General features: G+C 41.8%; 1 protein-coding gene across 2 annotated transcripts; it reads left to right on the forward strand.

Annotated features, from left to right (window-relative positions):
- The first annotated feature begins 361 nt into the window (after positions 1-361).
- CFI (complement factor I) lies at positions 362-16,635 on the forward strand. Of its 2 annotated transcripts, XM_053403808.1 has the most exons (14): positions 362-999; positions 1,164-1,416; positions 2,364-2,514; positions 5,377-5,546; positions 7,416-7,526; positions 8,179-8,289; positions 9,736-9,771; positions 10,652-10,681; positions 10,886-10,921; positions 12,128-12,231; positions 13,134-13,240; positions 14,017-14,297; positions 14,955-15,056; positions 15,897-16,635. In XM_053403808.1, the coding sequence occupies exons 1-14, from the start codon at positions 937-939 to the stop codon at positions 16,112-16,114; spliced, it is 1,773 nt and encodes a 590-aa protein (XP_053259783.1). In that variant the 5' UTR covers positions 362-936; the 3' UTR covers positions 16,115-16,635. The 2 variants fall into 2 exon arrangements, with proteins under 2 accessions (XP_053259783.1, XP_053259784.1); XM_053403809.1 differs by lacking the exon at positions 10,652-10,681.
- Positions 16,636-19,266: the final 2,631 nt, after the last annotated feature.

A 19,266-nucleotide genomic window follows, 5' to 3' on the forward strand; every position in this document is an offset into this window, starting at 1 on the left:
CCCCCCAATCTCTGGGGCTGGCGATGGGGGAAGCACTGCTTTCCCCACCGCCAGCCTCAAAGCCGGGTCGGAGAGTAGCCGGAAGGCGTTGCTTGCCTTCCCGCTGCCCCCCATCCTCTGGGGCTGGCGATGGAGGAGGCGCTGCTTTCCCCCACTGCCAGCCTCAAAGAGCAGACTCTCCTGGCGACAGCGGAAGCAACGCAAAGCCTCCGGAGCGCAGGCTTCGGAGGCTTCGCGTTGCTATCGCTGAAGCCAAGGAGCCTGCATTCGCCCCATAAGACGCACACACATTTTCCCTTCATTTTTGGAGGGGGAAAAGTGCGTCTTATAGGTCGAAAAATACGGTAAAACACAAACCTTCCCTTGCTATTATTAAATAGAAGGATTTTTGAACTGTACAGCCCCACTGTTTGTTGATTTTTAAGGGCTAGTTGATTAGCCATTCCCGGAAACTGGCACTCCCAGAGCTTAGTGCACAAATACTTTTTTCATCCGTTTGCCAAGGCATTGAGCAACTGGCCAAACACAACCTTGAAATCTTAGTCTCCTGTCAGTTAAATATGCAAATCATCCATTATCTTTTGTTCCAGAAAGCAGGCAACTATAAAGCAGCTACATAAATAAGTGAAAGTATTAAGAAAGTTGTGTGAGAGTTATGCACAGGAGAGCACATTCCTTCAGGGATCTACCAGTCTTTTTACCTGTTTGCTTCTCTTATCGTTTTTGCAGTGAACATTGCAGTGAACACTGAGGTTTAAGCAGGATCTTGTCTAAGAGCTGAGAACCATCCATGCACATGGATGCTCTCGTAGTTATTTCAGAACCAGCTTTTTAAATATTTGCTAATGGTTAAAAATTAAACACAGAGCAAAAATCTGAGACTGGGGAAATTTTAGGGAAAGAAAATATTCTAAATACGGACAGAAACTCTTCACCATGAAATCATTATCCACTCTCGTGTTTATTTCATTCTTACCACTTGGAATTTTTCAACAAAAGGTAAGGATTTTTTTTTTTTTAATGGTTGGCATTGTAAGAAACATGTTTTATTGGTAATACTTTAAGGCTTGTGTTTATTTTATTTTTATGTACTTAGCATGCATCTGAAGGAAGTGTGAAAATAACAAATCAACTTCTGTTACTGAATAGTATTTGTTTTTTAGGACAATACATATCTGATAGAAGAATGTGTAAACAATGGCTACACTCAGAATTCTTGCGAGAAAGTGTTTTGCCAGCCATGGCAGAGGTGTGTGGATGGCTCCTGTTTCTGTAAGCTACCTTACCAATGCCCCAAAAACGGAACCTTGGTATGTTCTACTGAGAAGAGGACTTTAAATTACTGTCAGCTAAAGAGCTTGGAATGTCAACGTAAAAAGAGCAGATTTATGAACAGAGGAAGATGCAGCTCTCAAGGTAATATGTTTCATTTTCTTCTTCTGAATTGATTGTTGATCCTGAGAAAGATCAAGCTTTAAGGGTGGGGTGCAGACATGTGCAGACATTGATGTCTGCCTGTAATTCTGTTATACTTACACAGTTTTGGTGCTTTCCAACTGTGGCTTTGCCTTAGCACATAGTGCTTCCACTTGCAAAAGTTGGAGCACCTGATTTTAACCAAATCACCACCACATTAGCCCCCTTCTACCCCCACCCCAACAGTTATTTACTGTTGTTAAGTGTCTTTTGAGTTATTTTTGTAAAAAAGAAAAACAATGAATAATTTCAATATAATAATTTAAATGTGTGTTATGTATATGCAGCCAAATACACAGGCAGAACAATCCTAGATTCGTATAACAGCTCTTGACACTCTAGGCCTACCTGTAAAATGTTGCACATTTGTCATTCCAAAAGCACAGAGTATTTTGTTTCTGTCATGCCTTATCACTCTCCCTCCACTGCATTTACTAGTCATATGCACAAAAAGCGGCAGAGAGTCTCGCTTGCTTTCCGCTCAGAGTCCACTGCTCAAAGACTGGCTTAGTGACATTCCAGGCTTTTTAAAATAAACAATGCCCTGTAAATGGGGGAAAAACCCTGGGCTTTTTGTTTCTTTATAAAACATCCAGCCATTTCATGGTATGCGTTTGTGTGAATTGTTGTAGAAATTCAAATTTGGCATCCCAGAGAGGAACCAAATTGACAAAGAATGTGCCATTTGATTAAATAATACGGTACCCGCCTTCCCATTCAAGGTTAATTTATCCTTTCACTTATTTTAACTCCACCCTTCAGACAAACAATGCCAGCTGAACTATACACATGGCGCCTTGCATACAACAAAGTGAGTTTTGTCCACATTGCTGTCTTTTGCAAACCTTACAGACCTAAACATTAGCAGATTTTGCTTTGCTTTCTAGAGACTTTTCAAGTTTCGTTGAAGCCTGAAAATGCAACATCAGCAGGAATTATCCAAGTTGAAGTGAATCAATCCCCAAAGACACCTGTGTGTGGATCTCCTTGGGGTATGAATGAAGCAAATGTGGCCTGCAGACATCTTGGTTTTCCAGAGTAAGATTCTGGGGTGGAATGGAGAGCTGCTTATATGTATAAAATGTTACTTAAATAAATCTTAAGAAAAACTCTACATTACAGTGGTACCTCAGGTTAAGTACTTACCGTATTTTTCGCTCTATAAGACGCACCAGACAACAAGACACACCTAGTTTTTGGAAGAGGAAAACAAGAAAAAAAATATTCTGTATCTCAGAAGCCAGAACAGCAAGAGGCATCGCTGCGCAGTGAAAGCAGCAATCCCTCTTGCTGTTCTGGCTTCTGTGATAGCTGCACAGCCTGCATTCGCTCCATAAGACGCACACACATTTCCCCTTACTCTTTAGGAGGGAAAAAGTGAGTCTTATAGAGCAAAAAATACGGTAATTCGTTCCGGAGGTCCGTTCTTAACCTGAAACTGTTCTTAACCTGAAGCACCACTTTAGCTAATGGGGCATCCTGCTGCTGTTGCGCCGCCGGAGCCCGATTTCTGTTCTTACCCTGAAGCAAAGTTCTTAACCTGAAGCACTATTTCTGGGTTAGCAGAGTCTGTAACCTGAAGCGTATGTAACCCAAGGTACCACTGTAGTGGGATCTATCTTTATGATGGATTTGAGCTGGGATGGGGAATCTGTGGCTCTGCAGGTGTTGTTGGACTCGAAGTCCCATCATGCCTGTGTTCTTTCCCATGCAAGGGGCTCAGCTGGGTGCAAGGGAGGATTTTAGCATGTGCTGAGTAAAGAGCCCAGAGACACCAGGTAGTGTATTGCTAGCTGCTAGCACCATTTCCAAATCCAGGAAGCAAAGTCAGGTCAAGCAATGCCAGTAAGTCCAGATAAGGAAGGTTCAGCAAAGCAAAGGCCAAAAAACAAACAGCCAAGGGGGATAGCTCCAAGCAGCACCTAGCTGGGATGTCAGCCAGTGCAGGCTGGATGTTGCTCCAGCAATGAGCAAATCCAGACCAAGCCTTAAATAGGATGGCTTACACAACACTGTCAAACCGATAGTTACGTATGCGGTATCCGGCATGTCACTTGTTCCATGTCTCGGATACACAAAATATGAGTATGCCCGGCAGGGTGAAACAAGGTATTATTCCGCGAATCCTTGTCATGTTTAAGTTCTTTCGTCTGACACCGGCATACAACAACTATATTTTGCAAAGGCACGTTAAGATCTTTTGTACCCTTTGTCTGATACCTGCATACAGCAGCTGCATACAACAACCATACTTTGCAAAGGCAGATGTGGAACATTACAAAGAAAAGTTCATCTTTTGCAAGTACTGCTCATTAAAGTTGTTACGTTTGACACTTGTATTCGCTAAGACATACGTGGAACACAGAAAGCTTTTATTTGGACTTTACGTTTTAAAAAACTGATTCATTTGTACATACGTGGAACACAAAAGCTTCTATTTGGACATTACGTATATAAGAACTGATCCATTTGTATTTCCTGTTCTAAACGTTGGCCCTTAATTGCTTCTACTCAATTAGATAATATGAAAAGAGTTATGTTTATATGATGTATAAAGAATTAATATAGTTAAAAACAGCAAGTTACGTTGTGGCTATGTTTGTTAAATAGGATGGCAGCTTCTTTTGAGCAGCTCCTTTCAGCCCTGATTAATGGAGTCCTTTCTCTTAAAGGGGCCCTGGCTGTTTACTTAGTTTACTTTGGCTATGGTTCTGTTTTGCTTTCTCAGCTAGAGTCTGAAGAGGGTAATGTGGCTTCTTCAAGATGGCATCAGGTGCTCCTCTGGTGCTGGAATTCCCAAGGAGATAGGGATGCCCAAGGTGGGCTCAGAGGGCACATACTTCTCCCAGCTCTGAATTCGTAACAATTTTCCCTGAGGATGGGGAGGCAGAGCCCTGGGTCATGGTTCCCTGACCACTGGGCATGGTGGTTTGAAGCTGATGGGAGCTGGAGTCCAGCAACATCTGAGAGGGTCCTAATTCCCATCTGTGGATTATGAGGTCAGGGCCATAGTTCATACAGCCAGTGCTTTTTCCCCCAGGAGGTACTCAAGAGTATGCAGTTTGAAGTAGTGGTGGTGTAGTGGTTAAGAGTGGTAGACTTGTAATCTGGTGAACCGGGTTCGCTTCCCCGCTCCTCCACATGCAGCTGCTGGGTGACCTTGGGCTAGTCACACTTCTCTGAAGTCTCTCAGCCCCACTCACCTCACAGAGTGTTTGTTGTGGGGGAGGAGGGGAAAGGAGAATGTTAGCTGCTTTGAGACTCCTTAGGGTAGTGATAAAGCAGGATATCAAATCCAAACTCTTCTTCTTCTTCTTCTTCTTCTTCTTCTTCTTCTTCTTCTTCTTCTTCTTTGAAGTAGCAGCACTTGGGAAGAGTACACAGAGCACTACTGAACACTACTGAACCTTAAGGAAGGTCATATTATTTGCCCATCTAGCCTGCTGTTGTCTTTTCTGTCTTGCAGTGTTTTGAGCTGCTCCCCATAAACTGGCAAAACCAAAGAGATGCTAGGCTCCTTACAGTTCAGCAGCTCTATTTGTAAAACACACACACACTTTTAATATATAAAACATGATAATTTTATAGCAAATGAAGTTATAAAGAATGCATTTTATATTCCAAAAGTAACAAAGGGACTTTCAATTTCTAAAGGGTGGGGGGGAAGAGATTGAATCTTTTCCAGTTTCTCCCCAAAGTTCTGTTTTTTCCATGACTTCATTTTATATCTCTACTCTTCCCTTTCTGGAGTTGTTTTGGCTCCTGGCACACAAGGTGGGCTGGTTTAAAGACTGTTGCAAATATGTTTTTTTCTTTTTCCCATCGGGTAAGTCCTATATGAGTAATATGTGTGGTCCAGGGCCAATGATTACTTCTCTTCTTCTTTCTTGCATTGCTCAGAGGGGCTGATCGTACAGACACCGTTGACCCAGAAGAAGACTCCGATTCATTGGAGTGCCTTAAGGCAAGATGCAGAGGAATAGAGACCAGCCTAGCGGAATGTACTTTAACTAGAGTGAATAAAACTAATGAGAAAGTGGCAAAAGTGGTGTGTCATACAGCACACAGAGGTTGGTAAAATAAGTTTTATTGGGGGGGAAATTGTCCGTAGTAAGCCATTTCTAGCTTGATAATTAGATGGTAGAGATGACAAGTGGGATCTAGAACAAAACACTGCAATATGAAATATTCCTGTTCAGTGTGCTAGACATGCTACACTTACAGGAGACTCCATTCCATTCCATTTCTCCTCTCCTCACCCTTCCACTGGCATTAACTCCCCTTGCAACAGATAGCTCCGCATTCTGTGGTCACTGAACATATCACAGGGTTTCAGCATGTTGATACCTCTCTTGTGGCTACATAGCTGTTGTAACTCAGCACCTGAGTTTATTACAGTATTAGTATATGGCTTTAAATGATCTGTTGGTGCAGTCCCTCTCTCACTTTCCCTGGGGTGGCTTAAGAAAAACTAGGGTACCCTGTGTCAGGAGTTCAGTCTACACTCGAGTAGGACCCTGGCAGAGACACATGCCCGACTGGCATGTTCTTTTCCTGCTGGCTGATCTCTCGGGAGCTTCATAAGCTTTCTTTAGCTCAAACATCACAGCGACCGATGCCAACCGACACCGGCACACTTAGGGATCCGCAGAGTTTGCACATCATGTGCGTGACAGACCTCAGTAACTCAGCATTTTGGCTAATCTACTTTATTTACATATAAACACACACGGATCACTGCAACATGGCTCCCTCTCTCTCTAGCATCAGACAGCAAAGAGAAAAAGAACAAAGGACAATAGTCCCACTTCACGGAACACAGTAACACAAACATCCTGTCTCCATCACTTCTCACTTTGTGGAGTCAAAACATATACTGTCATGTGATAGACAAAAATCCCATGACTGCAATCATGGAGCAGGAATTCTAACACCCTGAGGCAACAAAGCCCAGGCCAGGAATCCTATGCCATCAGGCCCAGAAGAGACTTTTGGCATGGCAGGACACTTTTGCTTTATATCTTACACCATTTCATAGAATAGAATCTTAGAACCATAGTGTTGCAAGGGACCACAAGGGTCATCTAGTCCAGCCCCCTGCAATGCAGGAATCTTTTGCACAATGTGGGGCTTGAACCTGCAACCCTGAAATAGTCTCATGCTCTACTTAAAAAAAAAAATGTAAACCAGCTTGGGAGCCTTGGCAGAAAGGCATTGTATAATTCAGTCACTCAGTCAGTATGATAGAAAGGTTGCCTCTTAATTACTGCTGCTGTTGCTGCATATTTAGTCAAACTACACTGTGGATTCTTTGAGACTATGCAGTCAGTGTGCACAGTCAGTTGGGTTACCTGAAGACATGCTGCTGTGTTTTTAGGTTCTTATTGGTTGTGTTTGTTTTAGCTAGTTTTAACGTTAGTTGCTTTGGGTCACTGTTGCAAGGAAAGTGACTAAATAATAATCATCATGAATAAAGTCAGGTGACAAGTCCCACTCAACTTTCGAAGTGAACCCCGTCCCCCAGGGCCAGCCAGATCCTGTTCATAGCTGTCAACTTTTCCCCTTTTTAAAGGGAAATCCTATTTGGAATAAGGGAATTTACCTTTAAAAAAGGGAAATGTTGACCGCTATGATCCTGTTCCCCTCCCCACAACATACAGTTTTAAATCTCTTTTTTGTTTTTTAAATCCTTGTGAATGCTATGCTGAATTCATCTTTTTGTTTGCTGTCTTGGATTTGTCACTGATGGAAAGGAAACATAGAAATGCTCTTAATAATTAAACCAGAGGCAGATAATTATGCTGAACACAATAGTTTCATGCCTTCAGCTACTGTGCACCCATCCCAGAAAACAATCCTATGGATTTCTATACAGTATTTCCTTTTCTGCTGTAGAATATCTAACCAAAACATTATTTGTTTCTCATCCCACTTGACAGAATGTTTGCCAAAAGAATTCCGTTGTGTCAATAGAAAATGCATCCCTCCCTTTAAGACATGCAATGGCGTCAATGACTGTGGAGACTTAAGTGATGAAGTATGTTGCAAAGGTATGCTCTATACTATGTAATCATTCTTTTTGTGTGTGTGTATTATCAGTCATATACACACAAATGGTTCTGAAAGATGCTTTAAAGCTATATGTTTGTCAAACAAATGCTTGTAAATATCATTGCTCTAAACTCTGCTTAAGAGCAAAAGGTTAAAAGTTTCAAGTCATATTTCTTCAGTCATGTTAGGTATCAGTTAGATTTATATACCAACTTTAACTCAAAATTCCCCAAGGTGGCTTATAACAAAGCAAACTAAAGCTTCACCAATCAAAATCAATGGATCAGAAGTAAATCAATGGATAGAAGTAAAAACAGTATTATGAACATATGGGGTGGGGGTGTTTTCATTGCTCCCAAAAAGGAGAGAATAGCATTCAACTTTATACACACACAAAGGATTAGAAAAGCTGGAATATTTCAAAGTTACATTGCTGAATTTTTAAAAATAACTGAATAGTTCAATCGGTAGAGCATGAGACTCTTAATCTCAGGGTTGTGCAAAAAGATTCCTGCATTGCAGGGGGTTGGGTTATTAGATGGCCCTCATGGTCCCTTCCAACTCTACAATTCTTTGTGCTTAGGCCTTAAACCACTGTGCTATTGATGTACCATTTTGTGTTTTATATTCTGACTGATCTCTTTCCGATAGCATGTAGGGGGAAAAGCTTCCACTGTCATTCAGATGTGTGTATTCCAAGAAAATACGTCTGTAACAACGAAGTGGACTGTTTAACAGGAGAAGATGAGACTCACTCACAGTGTAAGAGTATACCTTTCTATTTATTTGTGGCTGCATTTGGACAATAATCCCCCCCCCACCCACATACTATGTAATGGGTTTGGATAAGCTTAGAACATTCTAGCTAGCTCAAATTGTGGTGATATCTGAGACCATTACACAGCCCATCCTTCATGTCCACTTGTCCCTCATTAACAGACGAGCAATATCAAAACCTAAACGGAGTGCTCCCGCACAACTCACAGTACAACATTGCAGCTTGAAAGGGGGGAGGGATGCTTTCTGTAACCTAGTAGCTTACTTGATTTGAAGTTTGTGCTCCACTTACTGATATATAATTTGCAGCTGCATTTTTGTTCATCTTAGATGTACAGCCTGCCCCATCCAAAGAGGTTGTTGTAGCTAAAAACACAGAAAACAGCTTAAGAAAATGAGCATCATTCATTTCAATGGGGCTCATAAAGGCAAAGCTTTCTGTTTATTTAACAAAAATATATACCTCTCTATTGTAAAAAGAACCCCTAAACAATTTACAAAAACGAAACGAAACATAAATAGCGGTATTGTCAATAAAAGGCAGCTGAAAACAGCTATTTTTAAAAGTTCAAAATATAATTAAAATTAACAGTAAGCTAAAAACACATGTCACCTTCCCAGGTGGATATCGCAGGTTGATTTGTACTACGGTAATTGAAAACCAAACCCTTCTCATTCTCATAGTAGAAGCAGAAGCAGTTTGCAAGCATATCTATGCATTTTCTCAACAAAGGCAATCATCCCCGTTCAATATTCTGCATTTTCCACAAATAGATTTGTGCACAAAGCAGTCCACAGCAATAGGACATAATCATAATAATGTGATAATCGTAATGAATCATAATTTAATCACATTTTTTAAAAATGTAAACCACCTTGGGTATCATGGTAGAAAAGTGTGTATATATCTATATCTATATCTATATAAAACACAATAGAAGTTATACGATCACTGCAATGCAGCACTATCCATCCAACTATTAACAATTTCATTTAAAATTCATCAAAAAGTGAGCATGTTTCTGGTCTACATATCATGCTTGTCTAGTCACTTCACCCTGCAGAGCAAAAGGAGTGAATGGAGCCTAGGTCCATATTAAACATGATGCTAGAAAAATTAATAGCAAGTGAAGGACAAAGAGAAAGAAATCACCCCATCAGCACAACTGCTATTAGCCTTAGGAGGAAAGCTAATAGGGATTCCCAATGTCTACTTTGGCCCTTAGTCATCCGTATTACTGAGCAAGGTTCATATGTAGTTTTGAGCCACTCCCTGCAATCCTTCCAATTTAGAGGTGGAGTTTAACAACATCTGCAGGACTATAGACCCTTAATGTAATGGAAGCCAGTCTAATTCATTGCTTGTTGGTGGATTGGTTTTTTTCTGTGTTCACCTTACTTATTTTATGTATATGTGCATGTTTTAAATAGGTGATAAGAAAAGAGCTGAAGAAAATGAAAACACGGGTAATTATTATATATATATTATTTTATAACTCTCTTCTTATGTTTCTCCCAGGGTTCTCTCAGGAGTGACCTGTTCTTTATAATTCAGCTTATTGGGCAGCAATAGCCCAGAAAAAAACAGCCCATTCATGGAACCACAGTTATACAGAGCAATACAACAGTTTCCCCACAAATAAATAAACGCACTATTTGAAACTATAGTATTTGAAAAAAGAACAATGCAACCAATGGTCTCTCTGAGTCAGAAGAGAAAATGTATATATTATTGCTTGCAAATTTTGTGATCAGCCCATTTAAATGTTCCTCTGTCTATTCTCAAACTTGGGTCCTCAAATGTTGCTGTACTACAGTGCTCATCATCCTTGACCATTAGGCCATGTTGGCTGGGGCTGATGAGAGTTGTAGTTTAACAACATCGGGAAACCCAAGGTTGGTAGAGGCTGCTCTTGTCTACCAAGGTGCAGAAGGCTTCCGAGTTGCTCTCTGCAATCAGCTTTAGTCCCACAATGAGAGGACAACGGCAATTGGCAACTTACAAATTGCAGCTCTGCGAGAACGGACTCTGCAACCCCATGCTAATTACTCATGCATATAAGAAAATGCAATTTAAGTTGTACAGGGTGATCTACCCTATAATCTTATTTGGCTTCCCAGCTCTCTTCAAGAACTCTTCAAGAACTTCACCCCTGCAAGGCTAAACCTGGAAGGTTATACTAGCATAGCCAATGGTCAAGTCTGATGCAGGCGTTATTGGACGTCCAACATCTAGATTCTCAAACCCCAATATACAGCAAATTCATAGCATAGTGTGCATTGGTGTATGTTTTTTTTCCCTGTGTACACCCTACTTATATATAATATGTGTGTATGTTTTAAATAGGCAATAGAAGAGCTCAACAAAATGCAAGAGGTAACATTTTGTGTTTTGATATTATTTCATGGACATCACTAAGTTCTTTGCAGCATGAAAATAAACATTTTCACTTGCAATTGCTGTATAGATCAAAGAGCTGTGAAGGCTCAGCTGCGGGGATCAGTTCAAAATGTTCATAGGTTTAGGGATCTGAAACTAGGTTTTCAGTTACAATAATTTAAAGTAGTTATTTTATTTCAGAAGGAACAGAAGTCGCTGAACAGTCTATGGATGAAGGTAAATACACTATATCATCATCAATAGACAATATGACAATTGCTTGGACTGATTCAGCAGTCGAGTCCTATGCATGCTTAATCATAAGTGAAGTCTGCTTTGCTCAATGGAACTTATTACATGCATTCACTAATCGCTCTTGAAAATGGGAAACTACTTCATGGGGAAGCTGCTTGTGTCAAATCATGCTTCTTGCTGAGCTTCTAATGATTTTCACCATGCTGGTTTATCACCTCTTCTGGGGCACTTTTGACAGTGCGCTGTCAGAAATGTACTGGAAGCTGCTCACATGAACAGCTGTGTAAAGCACATGAATATATGAACAGAGGATGAAGCTTTCAAGGGTACACAGGAGTACGGTGCTTAACAACCCCCTTTCCACCTTTGAAAACAACAATCAAATGAAAAAGCTGGCCTTGAAACCCCTGAGTCTTGATTCTTTTCTCAGGAAAGTGCCACGCACCAACTCCCTGAATGGAAACCTTTTAAAAAGTTGCTTACATTCACTCAACAGTCCTGATTTAAGCGGGATATCCCAGAATTACAACAGCCAATCCCGACTTCTGATTGGATCCTGGAATGTCCCATTCTTTGGTCTGGCACTCTGGCGAGAGTCAGTAGACTTGTGCCAGAGAGCCGGAATGAAAGCCGCTTGGTTTTTGGTCTCATGAGACAAAAAAAAAAGCATCCTGGTTCTGGTCCCCAAGATGTTGGAGGATATATGCTTAAAGAGAAGTATTATGTAGGCTTAGGTGAATCTGCCAGTTTTGGTTTCTCATTTTTCCAATCTTCAGTACACCCAATTTCTGCAATAGTTTGCAATTTTTTAAAACAAAGGAAAAGTAGGTATAAACATTTATACACATTTTTGGGTGCGCCTCCTCTAAAATGTGCATTTTTGCAAGCAATTATCCCTAATATGTGGGGGTTCTAGATTGCACAGGCGGCCTCCACGAGAAGGGGCAGCTCCCCAGTTCAGAAGTTCACAATCCATCTTGTGAAGGACTGGAAGAACAGGGGATGTGATGTTCCGAAGGAGGTGCGGTTTGCCAGTGCACCCGACTCCTTTGTTCAATTATCATCAATGCACGTATGTAATCTAAATGCCCAAAGAAGTCATAAAAAAACAAACCACAAAGTAGTTTCTTTCAACGAATGCAAGTGAGCGAGTTGCAAGCATGACACTGCTTATCTCTTTTGTTAAAGAAAGAAGAAAGATCAAAACATTGTTACCCCAATTACAGTGCGGCATTGCAAACCACACGGCTACTCGTCGGAAGCGAATCGTAGGTGGATACACTGCAGGAAAGGTAAAAGGAAAATCAGGTGTAGCTAACAATACAGGCACTATACAGTGGTACCTCGGGTTACATACGCTTCAGGTTACAGACCCGCTAACCCAGAAATAGTACCTCAGGTTAAGAACTTTGCTTCAGGATGAGGACAGAAATCGTGCTCTGGCAGTGCGGCAGCAGCAGGAGGCCCCATTAGCTAAAGTGGTGCTTCAGGTTAAGAACAGTTTCAGGTTAAGAACGGACTTGCGGAACGAATTAAGTACTTAACCCGAGGTAGCACTGTAATGTTGAGTCTGTTGAGTAATATCAAGTCTGTGTTTTTAATGCATTTTTTAGACCTGCAGGAACGGTGACAATGGATAAAACAATCTAGAAATCTATGGTGAAGCATAAGCTTTTTGAGTATAAAGTAGGAAATCGAAGAGTTAATTTTCAGTCTTTTAAATTATTGCACAGCAATATATTTTCTCCCCTTTCCTACTTCTCAACCTTCCCTCCCTCCAATCATAAGCTAGGGAATCTGAATCGGCAGTACAGTTGAAATAAGTGAAACATTCCAGTAAAGGGCCTATCTTGGATTTTTTTGCTATAGGACATTTTAGTACATCAAATATTATTTTTAAAAATCCAACTAGAAATACGAACCAAAAAATTGGAATAGATGAAAGAGCTACTTCTTTATCCAACAGGAAAAGAAGAAGCAGCACATCAAAATGCTGAACCTTTGTTTCTCTGACTTTTCCTGAAGAAGGTAGAGTAGAAACAGTAGGTTCTGAAATAAATATCTACTTTGTCAACAAACGTTGATTTTTGCTCCTACTTCCAGTTCCATCTGGAGACCACATACATAGACACAGGTAATATTAGTAGTAGAACTGGTCTAGAAAAGTGTAACATCACCCCTCATGTATTTGCAGGATGAATTTCCTTGGCAAGTGGCCATTAAAGATGAACGGACAACAGTGAACTGCGGTGGCGTTTATATTGGGGGCTGTTGGGTTTTGACAGCTGCACACTGTGTTAGGTAAGTGGATTTGGCGACTCTCAAGTGGGAACTGCCTTGCAGCAAGAGACAGAACAAAATGAACTTTTAGGGTCTTGGATGTCTGCAGCTCCACTTATGTTACAACCATCTAGCAGTTCTATATTGACTTGATTGACATAGGTGTAGCCGGGGGGGGGGGGGCGAAGGAGGGACAGTCCCCCCCATCATGTAAATAATAAAAAATATGCCCCCCCCGAAATTCTTTGAGATCTTTGGGGGAATCTCTGTTGGTTGTCCCCCATGGCTCAGACACACAGCTCATAACTAGTAGAAGCTGTACATTCAGCAGAGTGAGCTCAAGCCTGTTGAACTCCCTCGCAACTGAAATTAGAGAGACACACTCTCTGTTGAACCTCAGGTTCATGACTGAAGACTTTCTTGTTCCAGCTGGCATTTTGGTTTTATTGTGATTTTTTAATTGTTTGATTGTCCCATTTTCTGCGGATTTTTTTTTAAGAAATGCAAATAATTAAGTGGTTTTAAAAAAATAAATCTTAAAATGAATGCAATAATAAATAAATAAATAAACATGTAGCCAGGCCTCAGCTATTTTTGCTGTATCTCAGATGCATCTCAGCTTTTCTCATCTAATGGATTTCATAAAGGCACGGAAAACTGTGCAGGAGCCTATTGCTAAAAGTGGGCGCTTGTGTATATAATCCATTTGACTACTTGATTAATTAGCTGGGAAATTTTTCATAATCCAAAGTTTGTGTTTCTGCTTGTACTCTTTGAAACACGTTTCTTCTTTGCAGAGAGAACCGTGCACATACTTATCAGGTGTGGACTGGAATGCTGAACACAGTACTACAGGAAGGTGTAGTAGAAGCTTTTCAAGTAGTTAAAGTAATAGTTCACGAGAAGTACAACACCAAAACATATGAAAATGACATCGCTTTGATGGAGATGAAACCCAAGGACACGAGCAGCCCAACATGTTACCCTGTGGACTCTGCGCCAGTCTGTGTCCCTTGGTCAAAATACATGTTCAAAGGTGGCCACCAGTGCAAAGTGTCTGGCTGGGGACTCAATGAAGGTAAATGGAATAGGCTAATTACTTTTTTAAATTATTGTTACAATTTCCTCATCTCTTCTGGCCTCATAATTTGCAAAGCTACAAAAGCACTTCCTTTCAACTCTTCTTTATAACAGCTCATTAAAAGCTGTTTCACTAGCATTTCCTGTTGGTCTCAGCTAGTATACTGCTGAACTTGTCTCCCCCTCTTCTCCCCCCCCCCATCCTCCATCAAGGCATAAGAAATTGCATTCCAACATTATCAAAGGGGAAAGAAAACGCCTGTGAAATTCTCATGGGTGAAATCCGCAGATGGATTTGGGAGTCTCTTCAAGTTTCAGCTAGCACAGCGTGAGCTCTTTAGAGATAACTGTTGCTAACTGGTTCAGCAGTCCATGTTGGCCAAGTCTTCACAACTCCTTCATTCAGTGACTTGAATGAAATTTATGTGAATTTTTTCACTTTTTAAAATTTATGTGAAATTTTTCACTTTTTAAAAAAAATGCAAGTTGTTTTGTCCTGCACTGCATAAGAGTCTCATCAGATACTTAAAAAATCAGATTAACCTGACCACGGTTGAAATGGGATAAGTTTATGGACGGTGAATGAAAGTACTGAATTGTGAACAATTAATAAATGGTAAAATGAAACACCAACTGTTATTTATTTCTTCTTTAGAGTTTTCAAGGCAATTTGGCCTTAAGTGGGGCTACATTTATCTAATGGAAAACTGCTCTGAAATCTATGGGAACCGGTACTTTGAAGGCATGGAATGCGCAGGTGAATATGAACTGTATCATTTTTGACAACCATCTGGATGCAAACTCATGAGACTGTATTAAGTAAGCAGAGACGGGTCAACACATATCAGTGCCTGAGACAAAACAAACACACATATAGCTCCCCACATGAGTATTAGACTCGTAATCTGGTGAACTGGGTTCGATTCCCCGCTTCTCCACATGCAGCTGCTGGGTGACCTTGGGCTAGTCACACTTCTTTGAAGTCTCTCAGCCCCACTCACCTCACAGAGTGTTTGTTGTGGGGGAGGAAGGGAAAGGAGAATGTTAGCCGCTTTGAGACTCCTTCGGGTAGTGATAAAGCGGGATATCAAATCCAAACTCCTCTTCTTCTTCTTCTTCTTCTTCTAAGAAGTTAACAGGAGGGAATGTTTATCTGCCTGCTCCCTTCTGCCTTGATTGTCATGCATGGCAGGGCTGTGGATGCAGCCATGGCCCCATTGCTCCATGTGACTCCACTGGACTAGTAGGAGTTTGGATTGCTCCCTAAATCTCCAGCATTTAAAGATATTATCCAGAATAACACCAGTTCACTGAATAATTATGTCAGTCTTTGACAAGGATCAGGCTCAATGAACTCAGGCTCTGGATATGGGGGAATTGATTAATTGTCCCAAATGGGCAAAAAACAAATGCCTGAGCTATAGACAAGATAAAACAACACCACAAAGCCATAGTCATACACACACTTTGGTTTTTCTACTCTATTTTGACTGTATCCAGTATCAATAGAATACTTTGGGAATGAACATGCACCCATAATTGTCTTTGTTGTGGGTGAGGGCATCTGTAACAACTTGCTTTGTTTTTCTCTTTTCAGGAACGCATGATGGCTCTGTGGATTCCTGTAAAGGTGACTCAGGAGGACCCTTAGTTTGTTTTGACTCTAATAATGTGGGGTATGTTTGGGGTGTTGTGAGCTGGGGTGAAAATTGTGGCGAAAAAGGACACCCTGGGGTTTATACAAAAGTGGCACATTATTTCAGTTGGATTGGCCGTCACACTGGACTGAATCTCATTTCGCGATATAACTTGTGATTTGGAATGTAAATATTACCTCTTTCTGCCTTGGCAATAACTATAGATAGGCTGCAGAACTTGTGGCTCAATCCAGCCAAAGTGAAGCATTGTCCTAGTGGTTTCAATGAGAGAAATGCATGGCATGATCAAGTTTACTCAGAAGATGTAACTTACTCCCAAGTAAATATGTGTGCAGTTGTAGCTTTAAGCTTGCTGAAAACTGTGGCAGGGATGGGGAAGGAACCTTTGGCCCTCCAGATGTTTCAGGCTCCAGTTCCCATTAGCCCCAGCCAGCATGGCCAGCAGCGAAGACTGATGGGATTTGTAGTCCATTAACATGTGGAAGGCTACTGATTTCCCATCTCTCATCTGTGAAAGTTAGAAGTGCTCAGCTCTGGCTGGATTATGCTGCGAAAGATCATCAGTTATGAGTTGTGAAATTTTGCATTTAATAAATTTTAAAGTATGTGTGCTTCTTTAAATAGTTACTGCATTTCTTTTGTACTCATTGTATATTCAAATAAAAGTGATGCATACCACCAAGGAAATGTTTGTTTTTATTGTGGGTTTTGTATTGAGATTTGCTAAGCAGGCTCCACCGTACACAAGATGGCACAATAGCTATGGACAAAGAATATTCAGGTATCTTACTGTACAGACTATTTTCAAACATTTCAAACAGTTGCAGAATCCTTAAAACTCTGAAGTCCTGTTTAGGTGCTATTTTCCCTATTGTTCCAAAAATGCATGGACCAATAAAAATGCCTTGGGCCAATAAACTTCAGGGATTTAGTTATGCAGCAGTAGCTCAGAAGAAAAATCAGAGCCTGATTTAAGGGGAGGACTTATGCTTGGATCCTGCACCCAACATGATAAAACCCAGGGAAGTACTGTAAACTGCCCTGTGATCCTCAGATGGCAGGGTGGTATCAAAACAAGAACACTGTCGTCACCACCCAGACTCAGAGGAGTAGACTTCAGACTCCTCCAATGAGCAGGAAGGCTCTGGGGAATGTTCCTCAACTAGATTATCATTATTCTAACCTTCAGAAGCCAGCAAATGCAGAACATGATTCAAGCCTTTAATATAGCTAGCTAAAGCAGCTGAGGCCACTAGAGGTGAATGGACCACAGTGAACTGCAGTTGAGTTTATATCATAGCTGTCAACTTACAGATTTGAAAATAAGGGACCAGCAGCCTCGAAAATAAGGGATCAGCAGCCAAAATAAGGGATTTTGCTTAGCTTATACAGAAATCCGTCACTGATGGAGCCATGCTGTTTTGCAGTTATGAAAGAGTTATGAAAGGGATGCAGAGGGGGAAATCACTACGTTAAGATGCTGCACTGGTTGGAGGGTATGCTAAGCAGCACGTCGGGGCTGCTGTCGTCCTGGCGCGAGGAGTTCCATTGGCCCTTCCCCGCCCAAGAGAGAGGGAGGGAGAGAGGGAGGGAGAGAGACTCTCGCCCACGCCGCCCGCGAGCCCGGCATGAGGCGGTTGCGGCGCCGTGGCAGCCACTGAAGCACCGCCCTTCTGCGTCCCTCCCCATCCCCTCTCTCTTCCTCCTCCCTCAGGCTGCCTCCTCAGCCGCAGCCGCCTCCGGCTTCGCCCGGCAGCGCGGCGGAAGTCTCGCAAGAGAGGGGCTGCCTGCCCGCCCACTGCCACCCGTCTCCTCACAACACGCCCCTGAGGGGGAAAAGGGAGAGACGGAGATGTGGCAGCTCGTGCGCGCGCTCTCGCAGCGGAGGACCCCGAGCCACTGCTTCCCTCCCAAGCCAGGAGAGCATGAAAACCGGGAAATTTAAGACATCATCAATAAGGGACAGCAGTGGGACACGGCGCTGGGATAAGGGAGTTTCCCGCCAAATAAGGGACGGTTGACAGCTATGGTTTATATTGGGGGGGGCTGTTGGGTTTTGACATCTGCACACTTTTAGGCTTGGGCAACTCTCAAATGGGAATGGTGGGGAGGTGGCCTTGCCTTGCATCAAGATACAGAACAAAGTGGCCTTTTAGGCCTTGATGCTGTATGGCTCCATCTACACTACACATTCTACCAGTTCTCCATTGTCAAACAAAGCACAACATGGGCTATACAATATAGGCTCTATACCACCTCAAATATAGACACAGAAGCATAGGTAAAAGGAACGCGGGTGGCGCTGTGGTCTAAACCACCGAGCCTCATGGGCTTGCCGATCACAAGGTTGGCAGTTCAAATCTGCACAATGGGGTGAGCTCCCATTGCTCTGTCCCAGCTCCTGCCAACCTAGCAGTTTGAAAGCATACCAGTGCACAGAAGCAAATCTTGCTTTAAGTCTGCCACCCACACTGATCTATTAGCATATGCAGTCAGGACTCAACTATTATTGCTGTGTCTCAGATGAGTATAATCTTTCCTCATCTAATTAATTTCAGAAAGCCCCAGAAAACTGGGCAGGATACTACTGCTAAAAGTGGACACCTGTGCTTATGAAATATTTGACTATGTTTCAGATTTATACTAAGCCAAAGTTTACACATTTGCTTGCACTTTTAAAACCATTTTCTTCTTTGCACGGGGGAAAATGTGCATACTTATAAAATCTTGACTGGAGTGGTAAGCCTCTCCCCAATAGAACCATTTGCTTTAAACAGAGTAATAGTCCATGAGAACTTTGACATACGAAAATGGCATTGCTTTCCTGGAGATGAGGCCCAAGGACAAGCCTACCAGCCCAACATGTTCTCTGTAGGACTCTGTGTCAATTCCCTGGTCACAATACATGTTCAGAGGCAGCCATCAGTGCAAAGTGTCCGGCTGGGGATTCAGTGAAGGTAATTAGAACTTACTAGCTCATTGCAATCAAGGTAGCACATGCAGTAAGAAGTTTGTGAATTAAAGGGAAAAATAAATTGTAAAGCCTGGTGACAATATCTAATGAGTTCCAGGCTGCTGAAATTTCAGCCTAGAAAGTGGTGAGGATTGTGTGGCTCGGGGGAATTAAAGAAATCAGAAACTGGCAAGACTGTGTGTGCAAGTTTATGGTTCATAGTACTTTGGACATAAAATGTTAGGAAGAACATAGACAACAACAGGGGAGGAAATTGGGCTGTTTAAGTCACCAACAGCTTCTTGGAAGGGAAAGAGTGAAATACTCATCTATTGCACTTAAATAGGGATAGTTCA

Source organism: Podarcis raffonei, chromosome 9, assembly GCF_027172205.1.
Source record: "Podarcis raffonei isolate rPodRaf1 chromosome 9, rPodRaf1.pri, whole genome shotgun sequence".
NCBI lineage: Eukaryota > Metazoa > Chordata > Lepidosauria > Squamata > Lacertidae > Podarcis > Podarcis raffonei.

Bases quoted from the DNA above. Each gene is read 5' to 3' on its own strand.
- CFI (XM_053403808.1), top strand. From the start codon at position 937: ATGAAATCATTATCCACTCTCGTGTTTATTTCATTCTTACCACTTGGA. The intron at 10,922-12,127 runs GTAAATACACTA...CTTTTGTTAAAG, and splicing joins TGAACAGTCTATGGATGAAG to AAAGAAGAAAGATCAAAACA. The intron at 15,057-15,896 runs GTGAATATGAAC...TTCTCTTTTCAG, and splicing joins TGAAGGCATGGAATGCGCAG to GAACGCATGATGGCTCTGTG.